Here is a 22,881-nt window from a genome sequence, read left to right on the forward strand (position 1 = left end):
GCGAGTGAGATGTGGGACATCTTTTTGGGAATTGATCAATCACGCCATCAATCAGTGAGGTGACACAACATCATCACATATATAAAACTATATGACATACAATGCATCGTCTCTTCTTCCCCCTTCTTCTTCTTCTTTCCAACTGCTACTACTAACACCACTAACGCATACACATCATTTCGTTCAAAATGTCACTTCGACTTGGAGATACCGCACCCGATTTCGAGGCCGAGACCACCCACGGCAAGATCAAGGTGAGTCACTTGGCACGTACCGTACGAATCAACTAACATGTATGGTGTTCGTTCAGTTCCACGACTACATCGATGGGAAATGGGTCGTCCTCTTCTCCCACCCTGACGACTTTGTGAGTTGTTATTCTTTTCTATTGATTGAGCGTCGTTCGGCATGTCGGTCCGATCGATCGAGCGAGACGTACCAACCGTATTAGAACGCTGAATGCTGAACGCTGATCGTTGTACCGCCCACAGACCCCCGTCTGTACCACCGAGCTTTCTGCCGTCGCTCTCTCTTATGCCGACTTCCAATCTCGAGGCGTCAAGGTGGGTTCTTCCTCCTCACATTCGATCATTATCACCCAATCCACAAAGCTGTCCGTGACCGGTCAGGTCCTCTCATACTCGATACACAATGTACCATGATAAGCATCGTACTAATCCAGTCTCGTACGATTAGCTCATCGGTCTTTCCGCCAACAACATCTCTTCCCACGAAGGCTGGATCAAGGACATCAACAAGCTCGTCCCCGACGCTCCCGAGCTTGAATTCCCCATCATCGGCGATGAAGATCGAAAAGTCTCAGAGTTGTACGGTATGCTCGATAACCTCGACAAGACCAACGTCGACAAGAAGGGTATCCCCTTCACCGTCCGAACTGTCTTCGTCAGTAAGTCAACCCATTCAACTCTTATTTCAACCTGGTCTACGTCACAGGGATAGGGTGCAAGGCTGATTGAAGTTCACTCCTGATTAGTCGACCCAAACAAGCAGATTAGGTTGACTATCGCCTACCCCGCTTCGACCGGTCGAAACTTCCCCGAGATCTTGCGAGTCATCGACTCTCTCCAGCTCGGAGACAAGTACAAGGTACGTCAGCAGTCGCAATCAAGATCTGCTCCTTGTATTGTACTGACTAACGCTCAATCACTTCTTTAGATCACCACCCCTGCTAACTGGCAACCCGGAGAGAAGGTCATTGTCCACCCTTCCGTCCAGGGTGAGAAGGTCAAGGAGCTTTTCGGTGACGATGTCGACACCGTCTACGTGAGTCTTTGCACCCCAAGATCAACAGCTACTTGCACGTCCTCTCGCTGACATTATTGCCCTTACCCCAGCCCTACCTCCGATTCACCCCTGACCCTTCTAAGAAGGTCAAGGCTTAAACGACCGTTCAGACGACGTTGTTCGGGGAGGTTGTAATTGAGGAAAGAATAGTTGGTATGCTAGGTTGTTAAAATAAAACAGGATGTATATAATCCACTTGTGCCAGAGCTGGAGACTCATCAGATACAAGTCAGCGTTCGTGAAGCAAATTATCATATCATCGCACAAAAACCAATATACGGAGAAACCGCGACTGCTTTATACCCTCACTTGGGAATCGTATTGCGTCGGCAAAGCTATCTACCTAGTCCATCTGAACTTGTCCCGTGATCACCTGGACCACAGACACCCGTTCATGTCGACCTCCAATCTACACATCTTTCGATCACTCCCCTCCATAGTCGATATAATCAGGACTTTCAGCCGCGATATATTCACTGTGGAACACACAAGGATCAGCTTACATCACCCATCATCTGCGGACCAAGGGTGGCTGGCACTTACTCTGCCAGCTCCGCTACCACTCGTCTGTATCATCATCGAACACGCCACCGTCAGTGCGTTTCCTTGCGCTTCCACGGCGAGAGACAGATGGACCCACCTCGCATCATCGAACTCGTGCAGACCGTCTGAGAACATATCTTCCTTCTTGTATTGTTCCAAAAAGGCATTTCGTTTTCTCAGCATATCGTATTGATGTATCATGCGTTTGAACAGCTGTTCCAATAAGGTGATAAAACAGTCAGCTCAAACTCGCGTATGAGCAACACACGGATGGAAGTCATCCTATCCAGTCTGTCAGGAGTGTTGAGTGTAGGAAGGCGACTTACCGAAGCCATACTTGTATGATTCGCCATCATGACACCGCTAACCCTATTCGTACCAGCACCCATCCCTCTCCTTCTTGTCAAAGCCACCTGTATACTCGCCGGACCCCACGGGATGAAATTTGCCAACTGTCTCTCCCTAATTCTTAATAAGGATTTATGGACGTCGGTGGGGTCAACATCGCCCGAGATGATATTGAGACATGAGATGTAGGCTGAGGATTTGGTCGATGTCGTTGAGACCATACGGTTTTTCGGTTGGAGGAGTCGACGCATAACGTCGAGGGTAGTAGTTTTTCGAATTGATTTGGCCTAGACAAGGTGATTAGGTAGGAGGATGATGGTCAGCTCGTGCGTTAAAGAAGTATGAACGTGACACAAGGCGGTCCGTCAACATGACCAGCCCACACAACGTGATTTGCTGATTGACCACTCGCCGCTCACCTTGTCAATCTCGTCGCCTGTGAATGGTGTGTACGAAGTCATGAGGAAATGACATCGTGGTGTTGGGATCAGACTCGCGATGATCCCGACGAGGTCGTTGTTCATATAACTAGGATATCGTAGTGTCGTCGTAGACGCTGCCATGACGGTGGATACCTGCGGGGGCAGAGGGTGATCAGCTCTGCTGGACAACAGCTGTGTTCCCGATCTTAAAATTCCCGTCTCTCTTTCGATATCGGTATATCCTCTTCACATTCCTTCCAAACCCCTCACGATATTCTCCCTCTTCGATCGCCCGCAGTGCGCGTTCGCTCGCAGACTCACCAGCTGGTTAGTCTGCACAAAACTCGGATCTTGAATATGTAACCTATCCGCTGCAATCCTCGTCAAAGCCGCATTATCCAGAACCACCACACTATCCGCATTATTGACCAATCGCTTCATCGCCAAGAGCGAATTGTACGGTTGGACGACAACGTCGGACGATTCGGGGAAGACGGAATATGTTTGGATTAGTTTTTTGGGGAATCGATCGTTTAGTCGTTCGAGGAGATAGGAACCGAGCCCGGAGCCTGTACCCCCTGCTATGGAGTGGAGTAGCATGAAACCCTGTGCGAGCGCACGAGCGGGAGCGAGAGTGCGTATTAGACAAGTGAACGAGTTCGAGATCGAGATGAGTGCCAGAAGAGACGAGTGCGAGAGGAGACGGTAGCAATAGTAAGAGGAAGGGTTTGATCAGTGTGTCAGCGTTTGTACATCACACAGTCGTCCGTTGCACATCAGCTATCCACACTCACCTCTAAACTATCACTCCCATCCGCTTCTCTATCAATCATCTCCATCAAATCGTCATAAACCCTCTCGCCCGCACTGTACCCCTGTGCCCAATTATTACCTGCTCCACCACCATCTTTCGACACGTAGATGTTCTCGGGGTTGTAGAGTGATTTGAAAGGTGATGAGAGGATATTATTTATCACCTGAAAGTCCAGTTCAGCGAGACTGTGACATTAGACAAGTCATGAAGTAGAGGATGGAGGGACAGATGGGTTAGATGTATCACTCACCCTCGGTTCTAGGTCGACCAATATCGCTCTGGGAATATAATGCTCATCGTCCGCTTGATAAAAGAAGACATCCTTCCTATCACCTTGTCCACCGTCCGCTGCCCATTCTTCCAACTCTCCTTGAGGGGAGATACCGTGTTCCGCGCATAGTTTTTGCCAGAACTGCGACGAGAGCCACATCAGCTCCATTATCATTGCCACCTAAATAGAAAGATCACTACTCACCTGATGACCGACTGTCAATATCAAGGAAATATTTTTTGAACGATCAGTATTATGGTTCTCCCTAACATCATCTACCGCACTCACTCTGATTACCAGCTTGACCAGCCTACGTCGTTCGTCAGCATAGAGGATACGGCTAGGATGGTGACCAAACTCACCTGCAGTGAGATGATCTCTCGACCCATCCTTGTTCCGCTCAAGTCTGGATTGATCTATATCCTCAAACCTCCACTAACAGGTCGTCCTTGATGAATAGACCGGCGTGAGTGTAGAATAAGAGTCTTCGAAGGCCGTCCCGACTATTTCTTCCGCCGGATTGTTAATGGAAGTAAAACGGTCGCGCGAAGGCTGGCGTCGGTGGTCGGATGATAGGATGATACGTGAGTATGCTTGAGGTCTAGATTGAGCAAGTCTGTTTACACGACCAGGAGACATTGCGAGGTGGGAAACGAAAACATAGCGGACCTCGCGTCGAAAGACGCGTTGCGCATGGACTTACGTAATCAGACACTGTATTATGCGACCATGGTAGACCACATTTGCGCTTCCAAAACTACCTCTACTGTGGAGGACTGCGGGCTACGACCTGCAGAACTCACACTATCAACCAAACGTGTTGGGTGTCGCGATGTGAAGTTAATGGATGTGAGTACTTACCTTTGATCTTCTTGAACTATCAGAGTCGATGCGGGTGTCGCTAGAGTAAGTAGAGTCAATCAAGGAATAGAGCAGAGTAGAGCAAGCAAGAGAAAGAGGAGTGAGAGAGCGAGTGAGAGGTGGAAGAGGTGAGAGAGAGTGAATGATGAAAGTGAATATGATTAGATGATTGAAAGGAACTCTTGCTTGGTCTGTCTGCTCCCCTTTATATACATGCAGGGGAGAGATAACTACAGAAGTGATAAGAGCGTACTACGGAAGAAGACACGGAAGAAGTACGAGAGAGTCACGGTCATAGTACAGAGGAGACACGGATAGCATACGGATACTGTGGTGGGTGATTCCTGTGTGCTGGGCATGTACAGAACATGTCCGTTCTGTACTCGGTCTGGATACAGATCTGTATCTCTCATGGAGTCGGTATGTACACGGTATGAGTGCGGTATTTGACCACTACAGTGTATGGGTTCGGTATACATACGTGTACAGAGGACGGTTCATATCAGTGTCCGGTCTGTAGACATGTCCGGTATGAAGGCGTAGTCGGTACGGAGGCGTATTCGGTGTATGGTCGGTTGGTATACGGATGAGGTGTTGAGTCTCCAAGAGTGGTGGCAGTCTGGTGTTTGGTGAGCGAATGGAGTGTGGCCTGGGATCCACTACATCTACCTCAATCTGCTCCATGTGTGTTACGACATTCATGCTCCCCTCTCTCAATGTTATCCCTTGTGTCCTTGTTCCATTCAAAGCGACAGTAAAGGGATTGATTGGCATATTAAAACTTGATGTGCTTTCTCATACTAAAATTGCATGTCCGACTGGTAGGCTTTGGCTTGTATAGTCTGTCTTGAACATAGCTGCAAACTGGAATGCAAATGCCACAAGGCAAACACTGGGCAAGACCTACTCCAGGATGTGAACATCATTGATATCACCTGGAATGAGATATATACATATAGCACAGAAAATAGATATGTACAGGTAATATGCTCTGAGACCCAAATGTGTATCAAGGCGGAAAGAAAATAAGTGGGATGATTGAAAAGTCTTCTATAAAGCATATTCTGGCCAGATGTGACGATAACCACCTTGTATGTCATCAGGCACACCTCTTCCTCCCATACTAGAAAATCTATGAGACTGGGGATATGTTGGGTGTGCTGAATGGTACCCAGCTTGTCTATACCCCTGTCCTTCCCAGTGATGTGATGGAGGTCGGTGATAGCTGTACCCATATGTAGGATTAGGGTACGGGACATACCCTCCACTATGGAATGACCTTGCAGGTCTGCTGTGAGTCTGAGGATGGCGGTATCTGCCTTCACTGTACATGTGAGAAGGGTGTTGAGATGGCGAGTGGTATGGATAGGATTGTGGGACATGGGCATAATGCAAGCCTTGGGATTGATGATAGTTCTGCTCATGATACCTGTTGTTAGGATGGAATTTAGCCCTTGAGTCTGAGTGATAGTCATTGTCCTCATCACAAGCATGGCTGTGTCCCCGATGGTCTTCATGTGATGCTGATTTCTGTTCATGAAGCCTGTCCTTGACATCCTTTGCAGATGATTGACGTCTAGGTCTCCTTGGCCGTTCAAAAGGGTATGATGAAGCAGGTCTTGCAGTGGAAGGTCTGGAACGTTGTTCTTGGAAGTTTGGCCTCTCTTGGCTCCAGACAGAGCGCCAATCTGGTCGAAGGGAAGGATAGTCATTTGGGGACCCCATTGATCGTTGTTGGTACAGATGACTTCTTTGGGGATTGGTGGGAACATGTTGTGATGCAAGATTTGGTCCGCACTTTGAAGCATGGTATCTGCTGGGTAAAGCTTCCTCTCTGATATTGGGGGCAGGGGCAGGAGGAGGAGACAGAATCAACAAAGTTGAAGTTCCTGAAGAGGACGATGAGGAAGACGGAGAAGGAGAAGAAGGACAAGTTGAAGCATCACAGGCAGCACCATACTTGTGCTCGTATATCGCTGTGAATGCAGGGCGCCAATTGGGCGGACAAGGACATTCAGGACCAGGCTTTTGATAGCTGTAAACAGTTTGTGATCTTTTATTACTGGTGCTGTGACTGGGTGAATACATGGTATCATCAATAATATCAGACACATCAGTGTCAACAACCGAGGGTCCTTGAGACGCTTTTGTTGAATCCATGACTAGTTCTTCATTGGCCTTGGAGAGGACAGCTTCTTTGCATGTTTCTGGGTGAACACTTTCTTTCCTTGCATCAGCAGATGGCAAGGTTGTGAAGTTGTACAGCATCTTGATATTGATTGCAATGTACTGGTATACACCATTGAGTCAGCTTGTTATCAGTGTCTACAATGCCATTTGAACTGGTATTGTAACTTACAAGCAGAATCTGGAAAAGGGGGTGTTGGGAAATGCAGAGCAGCTCAGCAAATGAAAGTGTGTATAACTAGCTGTGATAGATATCAACAATGGCTGATAGGCAATGCCAACTTGAAAAATAGTAAAATATAACCTGTTTTGCTTGGTCAGAGAGGCTCTGTACTTGTGCTACCCTCCCCTCTTTCCCTGCACTTGTACAATGCAAATGTCTGATCATCTGAAAGGAAGTTGTGGCAAACATGAAAGGATACTGCACAGCTTAGTAAAATGCCCCATCCCAACATATACAGCCTTGTGAGAAGCCTCAAGAGGGCCAGAGGTGAAGCCCACCTAAAACAGGCAAGTCTCTAGCTGTTTCAGGGGTTCCCTTGGAATCTGGATCTGGTATTTCCAATCAAAATACTGGATGGAAGGAATACTAACAGGACTACCTTTGTTAATCCAGGAATTAGCTATGATGTCACTCATGTATAAAGCATTGCTGAATGACATAGCATTACCGACGGCTATGCATGGAGTTGTCCAGTTACTCCCCACCATCGACCCGACAACACAGACTCAAAGACTGTTGTTAAAATTCCTAACTACAAGCTGTCCTAGACATTGTGCTACCCACTGGCATAAACCCTCTTCATTTCTGTAATAACGCATTGCCTAGCCAGTGGCCAACTACGCTATCCGAGCATCGCATCGCACTATAAAAGGTCACGATAATTGGGATTCTGCTGAACCTCCCGATTCTGGCTATATATACCCGAGGATGTTGGTCTTGGTAGTTGTCATTCATGACAATTTCTCTCTGTCTAGATTTGCCTATTGAACCACTGTGCTACACTTGAGACAAGACTGCACTGTTGATAGATGCCTTACAAATACATGCATGTTCACAGTGTAAATAAGACGTGTCAAGTACCATTTTGATGAAAGGTGGGGTCAAATGGGACAATGTTTTGTGCACAACAGCAGAGAATTAGCTGGAGAAAGTTCACAATTGTTACAGGACTACATAGGTATGGCATCTGTGTATATGTGTACAGTGCAATCAATACTACAGGAGTGTAAGAACCAACAGCACAAGTAGTTCAAGTTTAGCCAGAAGCATCACAAGGCTTCATTTTATCAGCAGTGGGTTGCAACAGTAACTAACAGTGTGGTAACATCTCACTCAATGTTGGAGGATTAGAAGACAGACTTGTATCAGTGCGAAATGAAGTACAATAAGAAATGATCTGACTATGAATAAGATGCGGAAAGATTCCAGATGTACTAGACTTAGGTAACTAAGGCAAATGCCTCACTGGTATTGAACTAGTCACAGTGACAACTATAAGTGAGTTCTGCATGCAGGTACATAACTATCAACTATGCTACAGGAACTATGGGAACCTATCAGAGGTCTTGTCCGGCAAATCTGTTGGCCACCTCCTCAAGTATCAGCTTGAAAATATAAGGTCACATGGAAGGCTGTACACGTCTGGGCAGCCAGTTGGTCTGTCACTGATAGGTAAATTGTTTGGGTTGCAACACTCAAGATGTGATGTAATAGTGCACCCATGTGGGGATGTTTTGTTGTACGTGCAAGCCCTGAACTTGATCATGTAGGTGATTATCAGTCAAAAAGCTTGCTAGATTCTGATGTTGCAAGCCTAACTGTTTGAGGTGTGTTTCAGCATTTCTTGATTGCCATGACCTGATGTGGTGTCATAACACAAATGTGACATGAAGTCATAATCTGAGGACGAGCTCCTGGGCTATAAGGTTTCAGGCTTGTTTCAAACCAGTCCACCTTTGACTCACCAGGGATATTTTCCTCCTTAGCAGTGGTGTGTAATCCTTCTGATTTAGTGTGATGTCCTGATGTGCAATGGGGGGCACTTTGATACCTTGATGCTGGTGGCCAATCTGATGCAAACTGTTCCAGTTTGTATTAGTCTCTCTTTCGTGCTTCAACTCACAACATATCTCCCATCTGAATTTTTCACAACCCAGTCGTCCATCTATCCCCTCTGGTAAGCAGCATCATGGTTTATTGTATACCTACACATTGATGCTGAGGTCCACACTTTGATGCCACAGTTCAGTGCACTGGAAGCAGCATTGAATCATCAATAACTAGTCCTTTTACAACAGACCGTTCTGCCCTGCACTGGCTCGCACACCACAACTTTGGTGGCTGACCGAATCCTCCTTTCTGGGACCAATCATCATGCCGGGGTTTGTCGCAGTTGTACCACGGAAGAAGACTGTTGCAGAGATATGTGATGAATTGGCAACTGTCTTTGAGAAGGAGACCCACAGCAATCTACAATCTGGTGACAAAGGTTGTATTGTTGAATTTGCACATGGACAGCCAAGTACCATAATCTGTACAGCCTGTGCTGCTGACGCACTCAGTGCAGCCAGCAATCTCCTCCGGTCTGGTTGTCGTCCAGTGGAATCAGATCACAACAAGCAAGACAGCAAAAGCGACAGCCAAAGGTATGAGGTTGATTCAAATGGTTTCCTGGCATTGAACATGACAGCGCTCACCGCTGGCACTGTGAAAGAAGATGGTACGATCACACCCTGGCTTCCAAACAATCGCTCAACCCTGTACCTTGATCCTGGAGATGACTTAGATGCCCGAGCAGACAAGATCAGTGAATGGCGCAGCACCCTAGATCAGCATGATCCACAGTGGAGTCAGTCAGCTCTCAATTCTGAAGCCTCACATACCACTGCTGTCCCCCTACCAGAAGGACAATTCTCAACCCCCCAATCCCAATTTAGGTATCATATCCTTGAAGACCTATCTTTGAGCCAGATCATCTCTTTACCACGTGCAGACGGTCATGAACACAATGACCCAGAACCAGGTAGCCAAGTTTGCCATGTGGATTTCCCAAATGGTCAGCCAAGCATGGTCATATGTTCAGGCTGTGCTACATTGGCGCTCAGCATAGCCAGTGTGTTTGTTGAGGAAGGATATGGTCCAGGTGTCACAGCAAACATTGATATAGGTGGAGAGAAGAAGCCATGGTCAGAAGTTTATCCAGATGTATATGCAGCTCTGAGTATGACTGCACTCACAGCCGGAACCCTGCAAGATGATGGTACAGTCACACCTTTCCTTCCAAATGGATGCTCCACCTTGCATCTCAAACCCGATGATGGAAAGAAGGAAAGAAAAGAGAAGATCAGCAGATGGTACCATGACCATAAGAACAAAGATCCAGTATGGACTTGGTCAGCATTTGGTCCTAGGCTATTCGTGATGTGTGCATCTTCCTCCAACTCAGAGGCAGAGCCAGTCTCTTCACAATCCCAGCCCCCTTCTGCACCACAACCTTCTGATCAAGAGCAATCTTCTTCCCCATCAGGAGTCACCTCACCTTTACAAGCAGAACCTGATTGGGTTCTGGTTGATCCCAAACCCACAGGCTCCTCCACACCAAGTCCTGCCTCCACTCCACATCCTCCCTCTTCTCAACCCACCTTGTTGTCAGCAACAGCCTCATCTTTGCAAAAAGATTCATTTGACTTCGATCCAAAGTTCCGACAGAATATGAAGGAAAGGTTTGGATCTTTCTAGCCCATCAGCAACTTATGTTTGTCACACATGTTTTGCCAGTCCTGCTATCTTGATCCAGCCCAGTCTGTTGTACTAGCATTCCATAAGTAACTTCCCATTGACACTCTATACCTCCTGCTTGTATTCCTTCTCATTGTTCACTGTTCTTGCACATGATCAGCTGCAGCCTCTTCCACTTGTTGATAGTTTATCAAATCATCTTCCTACACTTGCTTTCTGTTAAGTTTTGGTTCTTGATTCAGCCTGAACCTCTTGTTTACCGAGACCAGATTAGATTTCTTTATGCAACCTGTCCCAGTCGATATAGGGTCAGGCAGTTTACATGTTGTCAAGAAGAATCCCAGCACTCAAACAACAATGTAGTAACACATCGCTTAACCAGTGACCAACTATGCTATACAAGCATTGCATCATACTTTAAAAGGTCACAGTAATTGTATTTCTGCTGAACCTCCCAGTTCTGGCTATATATACCCAAGAATGTTGATCTTGGTTAGAGCTTGTCATTGTAGCATCCCTGTATAGGAGGGTGTGACATGCCCTCATGTTTTGCTCAATACCGTACAGGCAAGCTCTGTAGAGCCAAATGCAGCTCTCCACAGTGACTCAACAGAGCTTTGCGATCAGATCCACAGAGATTGACTCCAGCTCTGGCATTATCCATCCGTCTTCACACCTCAACAGCACTGGGAGTTTCTTGTATGTGCAAAAACGGACCTGTTTACGTCTAGAACACTATTCACAAATTCTTCACATCTTTCAATCTTTGGACATGACAGTATAACATAAAGAAAGGAGCGGAAAGAGAAATTGTTACGGGCTGGAAAGTTTGGACAGACTATAAAATCACATGGGGAAGAGGGTGGTTGTAATTGGCAGAAAGCTTGAAATGATAATTGAAAGAAAAGGAAAGACAGGGAAAGAAATTGAGTTGACAGTACAAAGTGATTGAGTAAGTCTATCTATTCACATAAACAAGGATGTTGAGCCAGATCTCTTCACAATAGGGCTTGCCTTCGATCCAGCTTCCAAAGTATGACTCTCCTTTTTGCCTTGTCCCTACCCATCATTCTCAAATCGCTGACTTGGGGCACTGTAGCAACCCATCAGATTCAACTTCTCCTCAACTTCATCAAGAGTGAGATGGTCCAACCCCTCAAGTATCTTATATCCGGGAATGTGTTCCCATTCATGTTCGGGATCTTGCTCATGCTCAGAAGAGAAGTTCATACTTGTGTCTTCCTCTTCTACAGAAATCCAACCTATCTGAATAGGTTGGTCAAGTGAGTATTGGGTGCAGACAAGTGTACCTGCAACACAGTCTGTTTGCCTTTGATTGTCATCACCAGACGGGTCACGAGTTGTTGGAGACGTAAAATAACCTCCCATAAGTGCATAGTTGTAATAACGCATTGCCTAGCCAGTGGCCACCTACGCTATCCGAGCATCACATCGCACTATAAAAGGTCACGATAATCGGGATTCTGCTGGAACTCCCGATTCTGGCTATATATACCCGAGGATGTTGGTCTTGGTAGTTGTCATTCATGACACTCTGATCTACCTCACAACGGGAAGTTGCTCCTGCAACTTATGGTATATCCCAACCGAAAAGGGTCTCACCCCTTTTCCAAGTCAAGTCGAAAACCTTGCACCCCTGGCAGGAATCGAACACTCGACCCGAGAATCCCGATTATTATGTAATAACGCATTGCCTAGCCAGTGGCCACCTACGCTATCCGAGCATCACATCGCACTATAAAAGGTCACGATAATCGGGATTCTGCTGGAACTCCCGATTCTGGCTATATATACCCGAGGATGTTGGTCTTGGTAGTTGTCATTCATGACAATAGTCCAGGCTCCAATCATGCACAGACTGTTCAACAACAGACCTCCTGCCATTGCCAGTGTACTCAACTTGACTTGAATCTGCCCCCTGGTCTGATGCAGGACAGAATGAATGCTTCATTGATGCCATTGTGAAACCTGGGCACTTGGTCTTGATCTCGGTAGCAGATTTGCTATAAAATACTAGGTCATTCATGGCAAGATAGGGTCGATAAAGGTTCCAATCCTTGGAAGTGAGTCTCTCATAATCAGGGGAAAATGTACCGGTGCCATCAATAACTCCTGCAGCAATCCATTCAATATGGCTTGACTGTACTTGGCCTTTTTGGTCACGATATTTGAAAGGCTTTCGGAAGGGATGTAGGTTGTTGTTGTCGAAATTGTTGGAAATCAAGGTCCATAAACAATACTTGTGAAAGAGTGTTTGTCTGCCTGAACCGTCGCCAGTCGCCAAAATACCCTGTTCGCCGACAGGACTAGGAGATGTCAATGATCGAGAGCAGTCAACACTCCCACAATGTGATGTCTGTTCCTTGGTAGCGTTTTTGATGGGATGCTGCGCTGCAAATTTCCTATGGTCATCGTCCATGCTGGTCAACCAAATCATCAGTGCTACTTAAATCACAACCAGGCTCAGATGCAGTCAGTTCAGACAATGGGGGACTCACTTGAGCTGTGATAGATGGGTCAGAAATGTGTTGGTTGGGTGGCAAATTGGAGTTCAATTGACTAAGTGGACAGCCAGTATGTATCAGAGATCAATGTGGGTGCCTCTTAGAACACAACATCACTCACGGTCAGATGGAGAAAGCAATGAGAGTATATAAAATACAAAGGGGGTCAGAGCTGTCCAAGCTCTCTTATATATGTATATCAGGCTGTAGGATGCTCTACTCAGGACAATTTGGAAATGCACATGCTTTGTCTTTGGACCCCTGCTCACACTGTGCATGATTGATGTCATCAACATCGGGTGTTTCATGACCAATCATGTGACAATGTACAAAGGGTGAGTAATGGATAGGTCTGTGACCTCATTGACATCAAGTGCTTGATGGCCAATGCAATGACATGCTGCAAAGTGAGAACAAAGGCGTCATTGTGATATCACAGACATTGGGTGTTTCATGACTGATCAAATGACACACTCAGAAGGGGCAAGTGTATGACCTCATGGCCATCAAGTGTTTGATGACCAATCCAACTACACATCATGAAAGGTAGGCAAAACTGTCATGCATGACATTGTGTGCAGCATATGTTTGATGACCAAAACAATGATGTTATTCAAAAGGTGGGCAATGACATGGTACATGATGTCATTGAAGCAAGTGTTTCATAATAACACCAATGACATATAATAAAGGATGCATAGCCATCCTCCATGACATCACAGGCAGCAAGTATTTAATAGCATATTCAGTGACGCACCACAAAGGGTAAACAATGGCAAGTCCATGACATATTGATTACTAAGTGTTTGGTGACTGAAACAAAAAGATGTGATAAAAGATGGATTGTTTCAGATGCAGTGCCATCATATGTACTAAGTACCTGATTGAGAAGCCAAAGTTGCTGTCAAGTGGCAACAGCCGCTTGGGCATGTAAAAGACTCCACCCATGATCCCTATCCCTTCCCTTTTCTTTTTCAATCAAGTCCACACAATATCTATCACCAGAAGTTACTTGCTCTAGTGCAGCATTGATCCCTCACTTTCATAGCCACCAATCTCACATCACACAAAACCTAATTCCCTTCCAGTTACATCCAGCCCAAGTCATGTCTGATACTGATTCTGACCACCCCAATACAGAATGGGATGTCATTGAGAAATCTGTAAGTTATTTCTTGCATATGTCAAGAACACATCTTCTGCTTTGGTCATCACCTATGGGATACAGAGACTATGCACTGAACATGTAAACATGCAGGAATGCCAAGATCTTTCTGGCTTGACAAGAGACCTATCAAAGTCTGATTCTGCTTCCAATTACAGTCATGATTCAGGGTCAATCATTGCTTCAGTAAGTCACCTATTGCAAACATCAAAAACATTCATTGTGTGTGGCTATGCTACTAGACATGAAGTATGAGCAAGTGCATGCTGACCATGGGGACAACCAGGGAATCCTGAACAATTCTGGGTCGATCCAAGAAGAATGGATGGATGATTCTGCTTCTGATTGCAGCACAAAGACAGTCATCCCTTCGGTAGGTAATGTGCCACATGCACCTAAGTTCCCATACTTGACTCTCCCGCCCATCAAGTGGAAGCTTAATGTACTCATCATGTGTACATGCAGGGAGCTCAAAAGTATTCTGGGTCAGCTGCCCAAAAGTCATCCAGCTGGCTAGATTCAGCACTTTCATGGTTTGTGCCCGGAGCTGGAGTAAGTTGGATATCTTGAATGTCAATGACGATAATTGCTCCGCCATGTTCTAGAAGTAGTGCTGATCATGCTGTAATACAGAATCCCCAAAAGCATGGTGGATCGATCATCCACAAGTCACCATCACCCCAATGGTTGAGCCCCTGTGAACAATATGGAGGTTGTTCGTCAGGCATTTACTACCAACAATATGATTCAGGCACAAAGGCCTGGGTTGTACATGATCATCTGCATGACAAGAACCCAAACTTGTGGAGGGTGTGGATGCCTTTCACAAAAAGGCACGGAGGACGAGCAACCATCCTCACAGAGATTGATGTGACAGCTGACAAAGCCAGCAAGTCAAAGTGCAGGACATGGTGTTTTGGCCCTGAGTACCATGTTGGCGATGTGGAATCCATCTTGAAATCTCATGGCAGATCAGACCTGGTTCACCATTTTGACAAATATGTCACATATTGCCATTCTCACATCAATTCTGAGCATTACAACCCCTCCAAAGACGCGAAACAGAGAAAGGACTGGTCAGAAGACTCACAAGGGCAGTGGTAGTGGTCATACTGAATGGTATGGTGGTTTGGGATTGGGATTGTGGTGTTCAATCTGAATTGCCATGTGGATGTTTGCACTAGCTTTATTATTATGTGTTATAAGGTCCTCTCCTCCTGCGTTCAACCTTGTCTGATATTGTGATAGCTGTCTTTCCACCCCTCCTTGCTTCCAAACCCATCCCCTTGTGGAATAATTACATCATTTCTTTTTCTTTCTAGCCACATCCTCCATGTTTTTCTTTTACATAATTGTACCCATGCACCAAACTTGTGAACTGATTAGAATCTCCACAAGATAGTTGTGCAGCATTCATTTGAACAGTTGAGATATCACCAGATCACTTCATGCACATTGCCAACTTGTCCACTCAGGTGTCATGAATGACAACTACCAAGACCGACATTCTTGGGTATATATAGCCAGGATCGGGAGGTTCAGCAGAATCCCGATTATCGTGACCTTTTATAGTGCGATGCAATGCTTGGATAGTGTAGTTGGCCACTGGCTAGGCAGTGCGTCGTTACATCATGGTGGTCAAGTGAAGCTTTCTCCAACCACGTTTTGGCAGTGGACTCTGCCTAATCCTGCTTTACCATTATTTTGCAGAACACCTGTACGAAGGTGGTTTATGACAAAAGACTGTGGTATCGATTGACTCACTGTGTCTGGCAAAGCATTTGGTGGGCGACATTCAGGTGACAAGATTCTCACTCAGCACGGAATGTTTCCATAAAAAATGCAGATTCTCATCTCACAACCCCACCATGTCTTCAAACAATTCAAGCTGTGCCAATTCAGTGGAACATCTGCCCTCCTAGATTGAATTATCAGAAACTGACTCAATAGAAATCATAAGAGAGTGTTATTCCTTTCCTTGAAGAGTGTTCCTTTACCTTTCCAGGGTGTAAGTCAGCCCCTTCACTCTTGCCCTAGATGTGAGTGATAACATGCCATGGCTTCTCAGGAGATCACTCAACTTTGAGCTATATAATGACACATTGCCTAGCCGGTGGCCACCTATGCTACCCAAGCTTTGTGTCACACCAAACGGACACAATGATTGGGATTCTGCTGAACTCCCAAATCTGGCTACATTTTTTACCTGAGGATGTTTGTCTTGGTAGTTGTCAATCATGACAGCAACAATGGTAAAGAATAACTGTGGATGTGACGCTGTTTCAGTTCTTGTCACTGCCAGAGATGAAATATGCCTCAGCCACTGAAGCCAGCAAACAAGTGTGGGATCTAAGGGTCAGCAGCTTAGGGATCATCATCCATTAAGAAGTCGCAGGAATGGACCACAATTATTTCATTTGGCATAATCATATGAAAGACATGGTATCTGACAGTAACAACCGAGAGAAGTAGCTCAGAATTTCCTTGAAGATTTTGCACATAAAATCTGACTATAAATACATTTAACATCCCACTACAAAAACAAATCCCACATCGATCTGGCACTAGAAGTCTATAAATACCTCAAAATCGTTCTGACCACCCCGGTATCTGCTGCTGCTTCGGTCAGGATGAGAAAAAGACTCTCTCCTACGATTCCGGGTTTCATTGGAGTGGAAGAAGTCATCCTCTACGTGATGTGATTCTCTCCTACAAGAAGCAGATGGCTCAAATCGACTTCGCAGTCTGTCCATATTTGCGTCACTCATACGTTCGTTTCCAGGACTCCTATCCCGCCCAGTGCTTCTGGGAGCATCTCGCCTCGATGATGATTCTGATCTTCTTCCTGACTGACTTTGTGCTCTCGATCTGCTCAGATGTTCCTCTTCACCATAGCCTGACCGTGATTGTGGTCGAGGAGGCCCGTATCTATCCTGTGATACAGAGCGGTGATCAGGTCGGCTTTGATCATCAGAATAGGAATAGTGGTCAGTATATACTCTAATTCGACCTCTTTGACTTCGAGGAGGATGGTGCGCGTCTGAACCTCCATTGCGTGCTCGAGGAGGGATGCGCACCGAGGCGGTTACCGTTGGTCGATCAGCTTCTGCATATGGACGTGCGCTTTGTCTTGATGACGGACGAGGAGGAGGAGGGGGATCATAGTGAACTGAGGGACGGCTGGATGGTCTATTCGAAGCTCTGGACCTAGGCCTTGAATCACGTCCACGGTCGGTGTATGGATCGTGTGGTTGATCCCGGGAAGCATAGGTTTGGGAGCTGTACTGCGAATAGCCGTCCGATCGACTTGAATGAGAAGGTGGCGGCGTTCGGTAATAGTCTTGGGAGCGACTTGCATCATAGGGACGGGTGCTAGGAGGTCGCTCTGGACGTGATTGAGAAGGTTCCCTTGTGGAGTCACGTCGACCCCTGCTATCAGCGGGTTGTTGAGTTCTGCCCCTGGCTGGGCGGGTGCTCGTCTTCAGTGAGGGGAAATCTTCAAAGATCTCCTGGGACATCTCAATCCGATTCTCACTTCCGAATTTCTTCAGCTTCCGCCTGTAATCTTTATAATCTCTGATGCCAGCGGTGCTAAAGATGACGGGCTTGTCATCCGTCCTTGCGATGAATTCCGACACTTTCTCCATCAATTGATGGTATTTCTCCGCTGCGTCTAGGTCGCCAGCCCCCCAGCCCCCTTGGCCACACACCCTGTCCAACATATGTTCAGGCCGAGGAGCGTTTAGAAAACCGAGAGCGGCACCTTCAAAGGCACATTTCGTACAGTACATATCAGAAACTTGTTCAGGATCTTTCCACTCAACGGCGACACCGCGATCGTCAGCAGGGATGGTATGTCGTCCATGGCCTCCCGCCTTGAGCGATCTGTAAAAGCCCGTGCAGACGGAGGAATGAGTCGGGGTCTTACCACTAGCTTGGCGGTGGTACCTTGAAGGTCGGTAGCTCATGTCAAAGTCGTGCAATGATATGTCAGGGAGCAGCGAGCGGTGTTCAATGGGTGAGGGAAAGGTGTAGGATTATGGTAGAGTAGAACTGGTGACAGACGGTGAGAGTTGTATCGTGGACGTGGTTGTTAATTGGTATGTGTCCCGGGCGATGAAACGTGGTGGAAACTATGGACGGCGGTTGTTGGTCACAGTTGTGAATTTGTGAGATAAGAAGCGATGAAGAAATGAGAGTAGTTTTGCATCCTCTCCAATGCCTATATACTCTTCAAGCCCTCAATTGCTAAGCAAACAGATGCTGTGGCGATACATAGCGTCTCATTATATGAAAGGATGACACGGAGAAGATTATGGAAGGATCACTATCTGTGTGACGAACACGATGAGACGGTTGCGCTCAACACTGTTGCGATTTTTCCCGTGACCGAGGTGTCACAGTCGTTTGGAATCCTCTCAAGTTATTACATACGCCAAGGAAAGTCGCACATTGAAACACGAATGTCGCGTGTCATACGTGAGGAGCAGAAAGGATTGACCACCGACTCATGTCAGGAATGTGTTCTGGCCGGATCACCACGAAACGTCCAATTGACGGAAGGGTTCCCCATCAAAGGTGTCGTCTCGATCCATGTTGCGTATTGCATCGCCAGGGCTCGTATATCTGGAGGTTGGGCAGGGCGAGGGGCGAGCCCACTTGCTGATTACTTGGGAAGACGTTTCCATGCGTTCGGCCTCCTTGCCACTACGTGTCATGTCTCCTTGTTAGTGAACCTTCCAGGCCAGTGAGTTGAACTTGAGATTGTCATTATACACGAACGTGTGCCAGTGCAGAAACTGTGGCATCGCTTCCATTCGTATGGCATGTGCCTGTGGTTAGTTTTAGTACGGCGCCTCAGATCATCACGGATGCATCGTACTCGCTCCGCCACTCTACATGCCCATCACACACACCACTATATGCACAGTCTCTACCTTCTCCTATATCCACACCGCAAGCGATATCAGCCCTGATATATCCGCATCCCTGCTGATGAACTGTCATTTGCTCCTCTGTGCCACACTGTGCTGATCTGATCCATCGAGCAAGGAACGATCATCGCCCTTGCGCACTCCCATTGAGCATAGCCAGCAATCCTTGCGCACTCCCAGCTGTCGGTCTCGGAATAGGATGATGCACATTCGGATTGCTCCCATTCTGCTTTGGCGGAGAGGCTCGACTGACTTGACCGTGAGGTGGGTGATGAGCTAGTGCATAGGCTGCAGGGATTGATGGAGGATAGTGCTGTTGTTGAGGTGGCGGTGCACCGTAGTGATTGGGAGGGAAGCCGGCTGGAGGTCGACTTTGTGATTGGGGTAGATGAGGAGGGAAAGGTGGGTTCAAGATTGAATGGGTCGGCGGAATACCGTGTTGGGGCGGCGCGAAGGGGCCTCCCTGGTGAGACAGGTTGGGACCCTGATGTCCGGCATACGAAGGCACATTATTCGGCCCTGCAGGATATACCGGCTGGGGAGCAGGTCGATAAGATTGTTGACCAAGGGGGTTGATCGCGGGCGGATAGGGTGGTGGTCGTTGGTTGTTTACCCCTGGAGGCGCTGGGAAGGGATGACTCGTTTGACCGTAGCCATGGGGTTGGGATTGATATTCCGCGGAGCCGTAGCGAGCTTGTGATTGGGGATCATACGCGGGTTGACCTTGGTAATTACGATTGGCGTTGTCGTGCTGCGCTGCAATTGGGGGACGAGGCTGCATGCCAAAGGGTGGAGGTGGTTGAGGGATTGTTCGATACGCAAGTGGGGGTTGTTGACTGTACCCTGATGGCCCCTGCTGGAGTATGGCATATCCTGCTCCTTGAGCTTCGGAAGAAGGGATGCGTTGTGATGACTCTGAGTGTGGAGTCTTGTTTGTCGGTCCATCCATGCCGATTCCTGTGAGGGTCATTTCCAGCAAAGCTCGAGCCTTGGCCTGTCGTTGAGCTTCTGAATCTGTGGGTGTGCTGCTTTGGCCAAGAGAAGCGGGGGACGATGATCCCTGGTTCGATCTGTTCAGTTGCAAAGAGGTGGACGGAGGAGCGGACATCGGCGGGGTACCGTTTGGTGAAAGAGCTGAGAGTAATCTCGCTTGATGAGGTTTGACGGGGCTTGCGCTTGCTTGAGGCGTTGCCTCTTGTGCAGGTGGACGTTGGTTCAGCATGGCCAGTAGATTGTTCTGCTTCTGCGTAGCCGGTGTAGGTTTTGGCGGTTCTGGGACTGGCGTTTGTCCCACGGAGCCAAGCAATTTCGCAAGATCGTAATCTTCTTTCTCGCGTTCGCGATCCTCAGGAGATTTGCTTATGCTGATACTTTTCTCCTCCTCTTTGAGCACATTGAGGTTGCCAAAGAGCCTTTCGAGACCAGCTTTATTGTCGCTACCGACGGCGATCTCTTGGCTAGGCGCTTCAAGTTCTTCTTCCTGTTTGTGAATGAAACGAGAGAAGAGATGATCGAGGGCAGAAGAGTCTCGCGTGAGGACAGGTGAAGCGTGTTCCAAGGTTGGTGACTCGAATTGATAAGGCTGTAGATCACGGAATCCGCTGTTGGCTTGAGCTTTCTTTGGCTTCATGTACGGGTTGATTCCGTGTTCTTTCAGCCAAGTCTTCAAAGGGCTGAAAGGGGCGAAGTCAGTATTGAAGCACATTCCCACCGATACTAATTGCTTACTTGACGAATGGAGTGACATTATAAAACTTCTTCTGTCCTTGCCCACCAGTTCGCTTTGGTCCTCGTTTGCCCACCCAGGTAGGCAGGTCCATCAGTCGTACCCATTCGATAGCCTGAGTCACTTAGTGAGTGAGCCTGTCAATGCAGGTGGCAGAGGCACAGCACTCACGCCGATCTCGTTCCTCGTTTGAGTTTCGAACACAGTTGCCTCGTCAATGCCTTTAATAATAAACATGGTGACTTCTTGCGCATTGATGTGCGTCTTTATCTTATCACTGGAATGTATCATTCCTGTGAGGTCGAATCCAGTCTCCTCTTCCACCTGAAAGCGTATTGTCAGCTGAATTCGGTTCGATCGAAACTTCTCAGCTTACCTCGCGAATCGCACAAGCTTCTTCAGATTCTTCCAGGTTGATCTTCCCTCTTGGAAAACTCCAACCAGCATTTGACTTGTATCCCCTGACCATGAGGCACTGCCAAACAGACAACTCGTTAGTACGACATCGCTTTCGATTGGACTTTGCGAGGGGCGAGCAATGCACTCACCTTGTCTCCATTCCTGTTGATCAAGATCCCTCCGCAACACGGCACCATCCTCTTATAACTGCAGTACTCTTCCCAAACACGATCATAATCCACCCCTCCATCTTTCATCAGTTGCTTGTAGAGCGGTGAAGATTCAATGATCAGGCGGGTGAAATGACGTTGGCTCAGTGATGGAAGGAGGGGGTTGAGCGGACGGAGGTAGTCTTCGTAGAACCAGTGGCTAGAGAAAGAGTGTCAGGTATCAGCGAAAGCACGAAGATTGATGTTGGCAGAGTGATCGTATCGGCGCGGAATTGGCGAATATAACGACAACATTGGACCGGATGTTGGGAAGGTGGACAAGTAGTCCCACGTTCCTACAGTGTGCAAGGTGATCACCAACATGACAACCTCAAATAAAGCAAAAACAACAGATAAAGAGCGACACAGCGGTCTGGCACATAACGCTTCGTACCTCACAGGCCAAGTTGAGCCTGTCGGAAAGCAGAGATTACAAAGCGGAAGGAGCAGAACACAGTCGGACTCACGCTTGCTCAGCTTGCCAATAAACTCTCACCAAGCTCATCTCCTCCTTTGGCAAATTGATCAAAAATCTCGCGTTCAAATCTTCCAGAATCTCTTCCCAATTCATATCCCTAAATATATTCTCTTCATCTTCGTATGTCCCTTCTTCAGGATCGTCGCTTTCCCCACCAAAGTTGGTGTTGGTGGTTGGAGTACCGAGTTTTGACGTTGAATTCGAGGTTGGGGGTAGGAGTTTGGCTTGTGAGGTGATTGGAGTGGATTGGGATGATGAAGAAGGGGATGAAGATGATGGGTAAGAGGAGTTGAGAAGGTGAGGTGGGAGATCACGCATGCCGAGTGGGAGGTTCATATTGCCCACGTCAAGTCAACGTATAGGGAAAGCTAATACTAGCGAGAGGAGTTGTTGTAGTAGTCGAATGGGATAGTTGCGTCAGGTCGTTGTGATGTAGGAGACGGTGGAGCGCAAGAAACAGAATGGGAGGATTAAGCAGCTGCTTGTTGTTGAGTGGTCTAAAGTTGGGAAGGGACGTCGCCTCTTATGAGTGGAAAGCTGATCTGCTCGTGCGTTGACGTCGTGGTCGGGACGATGTCGGTGCGTTTATTGATATATATGGGTTTAGCACGAAACGTCGTTTCGTCAATATGGATGTGATCGTAAAGCCAAAATACCTCGCCACTTGTGGGGTAGTCGTGTGAGCGTTCGTGTTTACAACGAATTAACGTCGTTGTCAATACACAATGTTACGAAGGAAATGGATCAACGACGAGGAACCGAACGAGGATCATGCCTTTCCGGTTAACAAGCAGTTGTCGCCAACAACACGTGGTAAATCGATCGAGGAGAAGTTTATACCCACGTCATTATTGTTTGTTTACAACACGGAATCTTGATCTGCAAGTGCTTGGATGCGGGAGACCGTGTATGTTCATCTCGCTCATCATCATATACACAACCAACCGTTCGT

The 22,881-nt window shown here is 47.2% G+C and overlaps 4 protein-coding genes across 4 annotated transcripts; 1 reads left to right on the forward strand and 3 right to left on the reverse strand.

The window, feature by feature from the left end:
* Positions 1 to 188: 188 nt before the first annotated feature.
* Positions 189 to 1,403, forward strand: CI109_107032 (uncharacterized protein; the record flags this gene model as incomplete). Its single annotated transcript, XM_032008561.1, has 7 exons — positions 189 to 254; positions 311 to 367; positions 492 to 563; positions 697 to 907; positions 995 to 1,107; positions 1,177 to 1,284; positions 1,356 to 1,403. 7 exons carry the CDS (start codon positions 189 to 191, stop codon positions 1,401 to 1,403), a joined length of 675 nt encoding a protein of 224 aa, XP_031857158.1.
* Positions 1,404 to 1,729: 326 nt separating this feature from the next.
* Positions 1,730 to 4,092, reverse strand: CI109_107033 (tubulin gamma chain; the record flags this gene model as incomplete). Its single annotated transcript, XM_032008562.1, has 11 exons — positions 1,730 to 1,781; positions 1,849 to 1,872; positions 1,946 to 2,061; positions 2,175 to 2,483; positions 2,616 to 2,771; positions 2,940 to 3,224; positions 3,413 to 3,595; positions 3,683 to 3,844; positions 3,908 to 3,918; positions 3,992 to 4,013; positions 4,066 to 4,092. 11 exons carry the CDS (start codon positions 4,090 to 4,092, stop codon positions 1,730 to 1,732), a joined length of 1,347 nt encoding a protein of 448 aa, XP_031857159.1.
* Positions 4,093 to 17,268: 13,176 nt separating this feature from the next.
* CI109_107034 (uncharacterized protein) lies at positions 17,269 to 18,151 on the reverse strand (the record flags this gene model as incomplete). Its single annotated transcript, XM_032007562.1, has 2 exons — positions 17,269 to 17,642; positions 17,719 to 18,151. The coding sequence occupies 2 exons, from the start codon at positions 18,149 to 18,151 to the stop codon at positions 17,269 to 17,271; spliced, it is 807 nt and encodes a 268-aa protein (XP_031858101.1).
* Positions 18,152 to 19,241: 1,090 nt separating this feature from the next.
* CI109_107035 (uncharacterized protein) lies at positions 19,242 to 22,265 on the reverse strand (the record flags this gene model as incomplete). The annotated part of the gene is made up of 6 exons (XM_032007563.1): positions 19,242 to 20,790; positions 20,846 to 20,958; positions 21,015 to 21,167; positions 21,220 to 21,318; positions 21,392 to 21,611; positions 21,919 to 22,265. The coding sequence occupies 6 exons, from the start codon at positions 22,263 to 22,265 to the stop codon at positions 19,242 to 19,244; spliced, it is 2,481 nt and encodes an 826-aa protein (XP_031858102.1).
* Positions 22,266 to 22,881: the final 616 nt, after the last annotated feature.

Source organism: Kwoniella shandongensis, chromosome 13, assembly GCF_008629635.2.
Source record: "Kwoniella shandongensis chromosome 13, complete sequence".
NCBI lineage: Eukaryota > Fungi > Basidiomycota > Tremellomycetes > Tremellales > Cryptococcaceae > Kwoniella > Kwoniella shandongensis.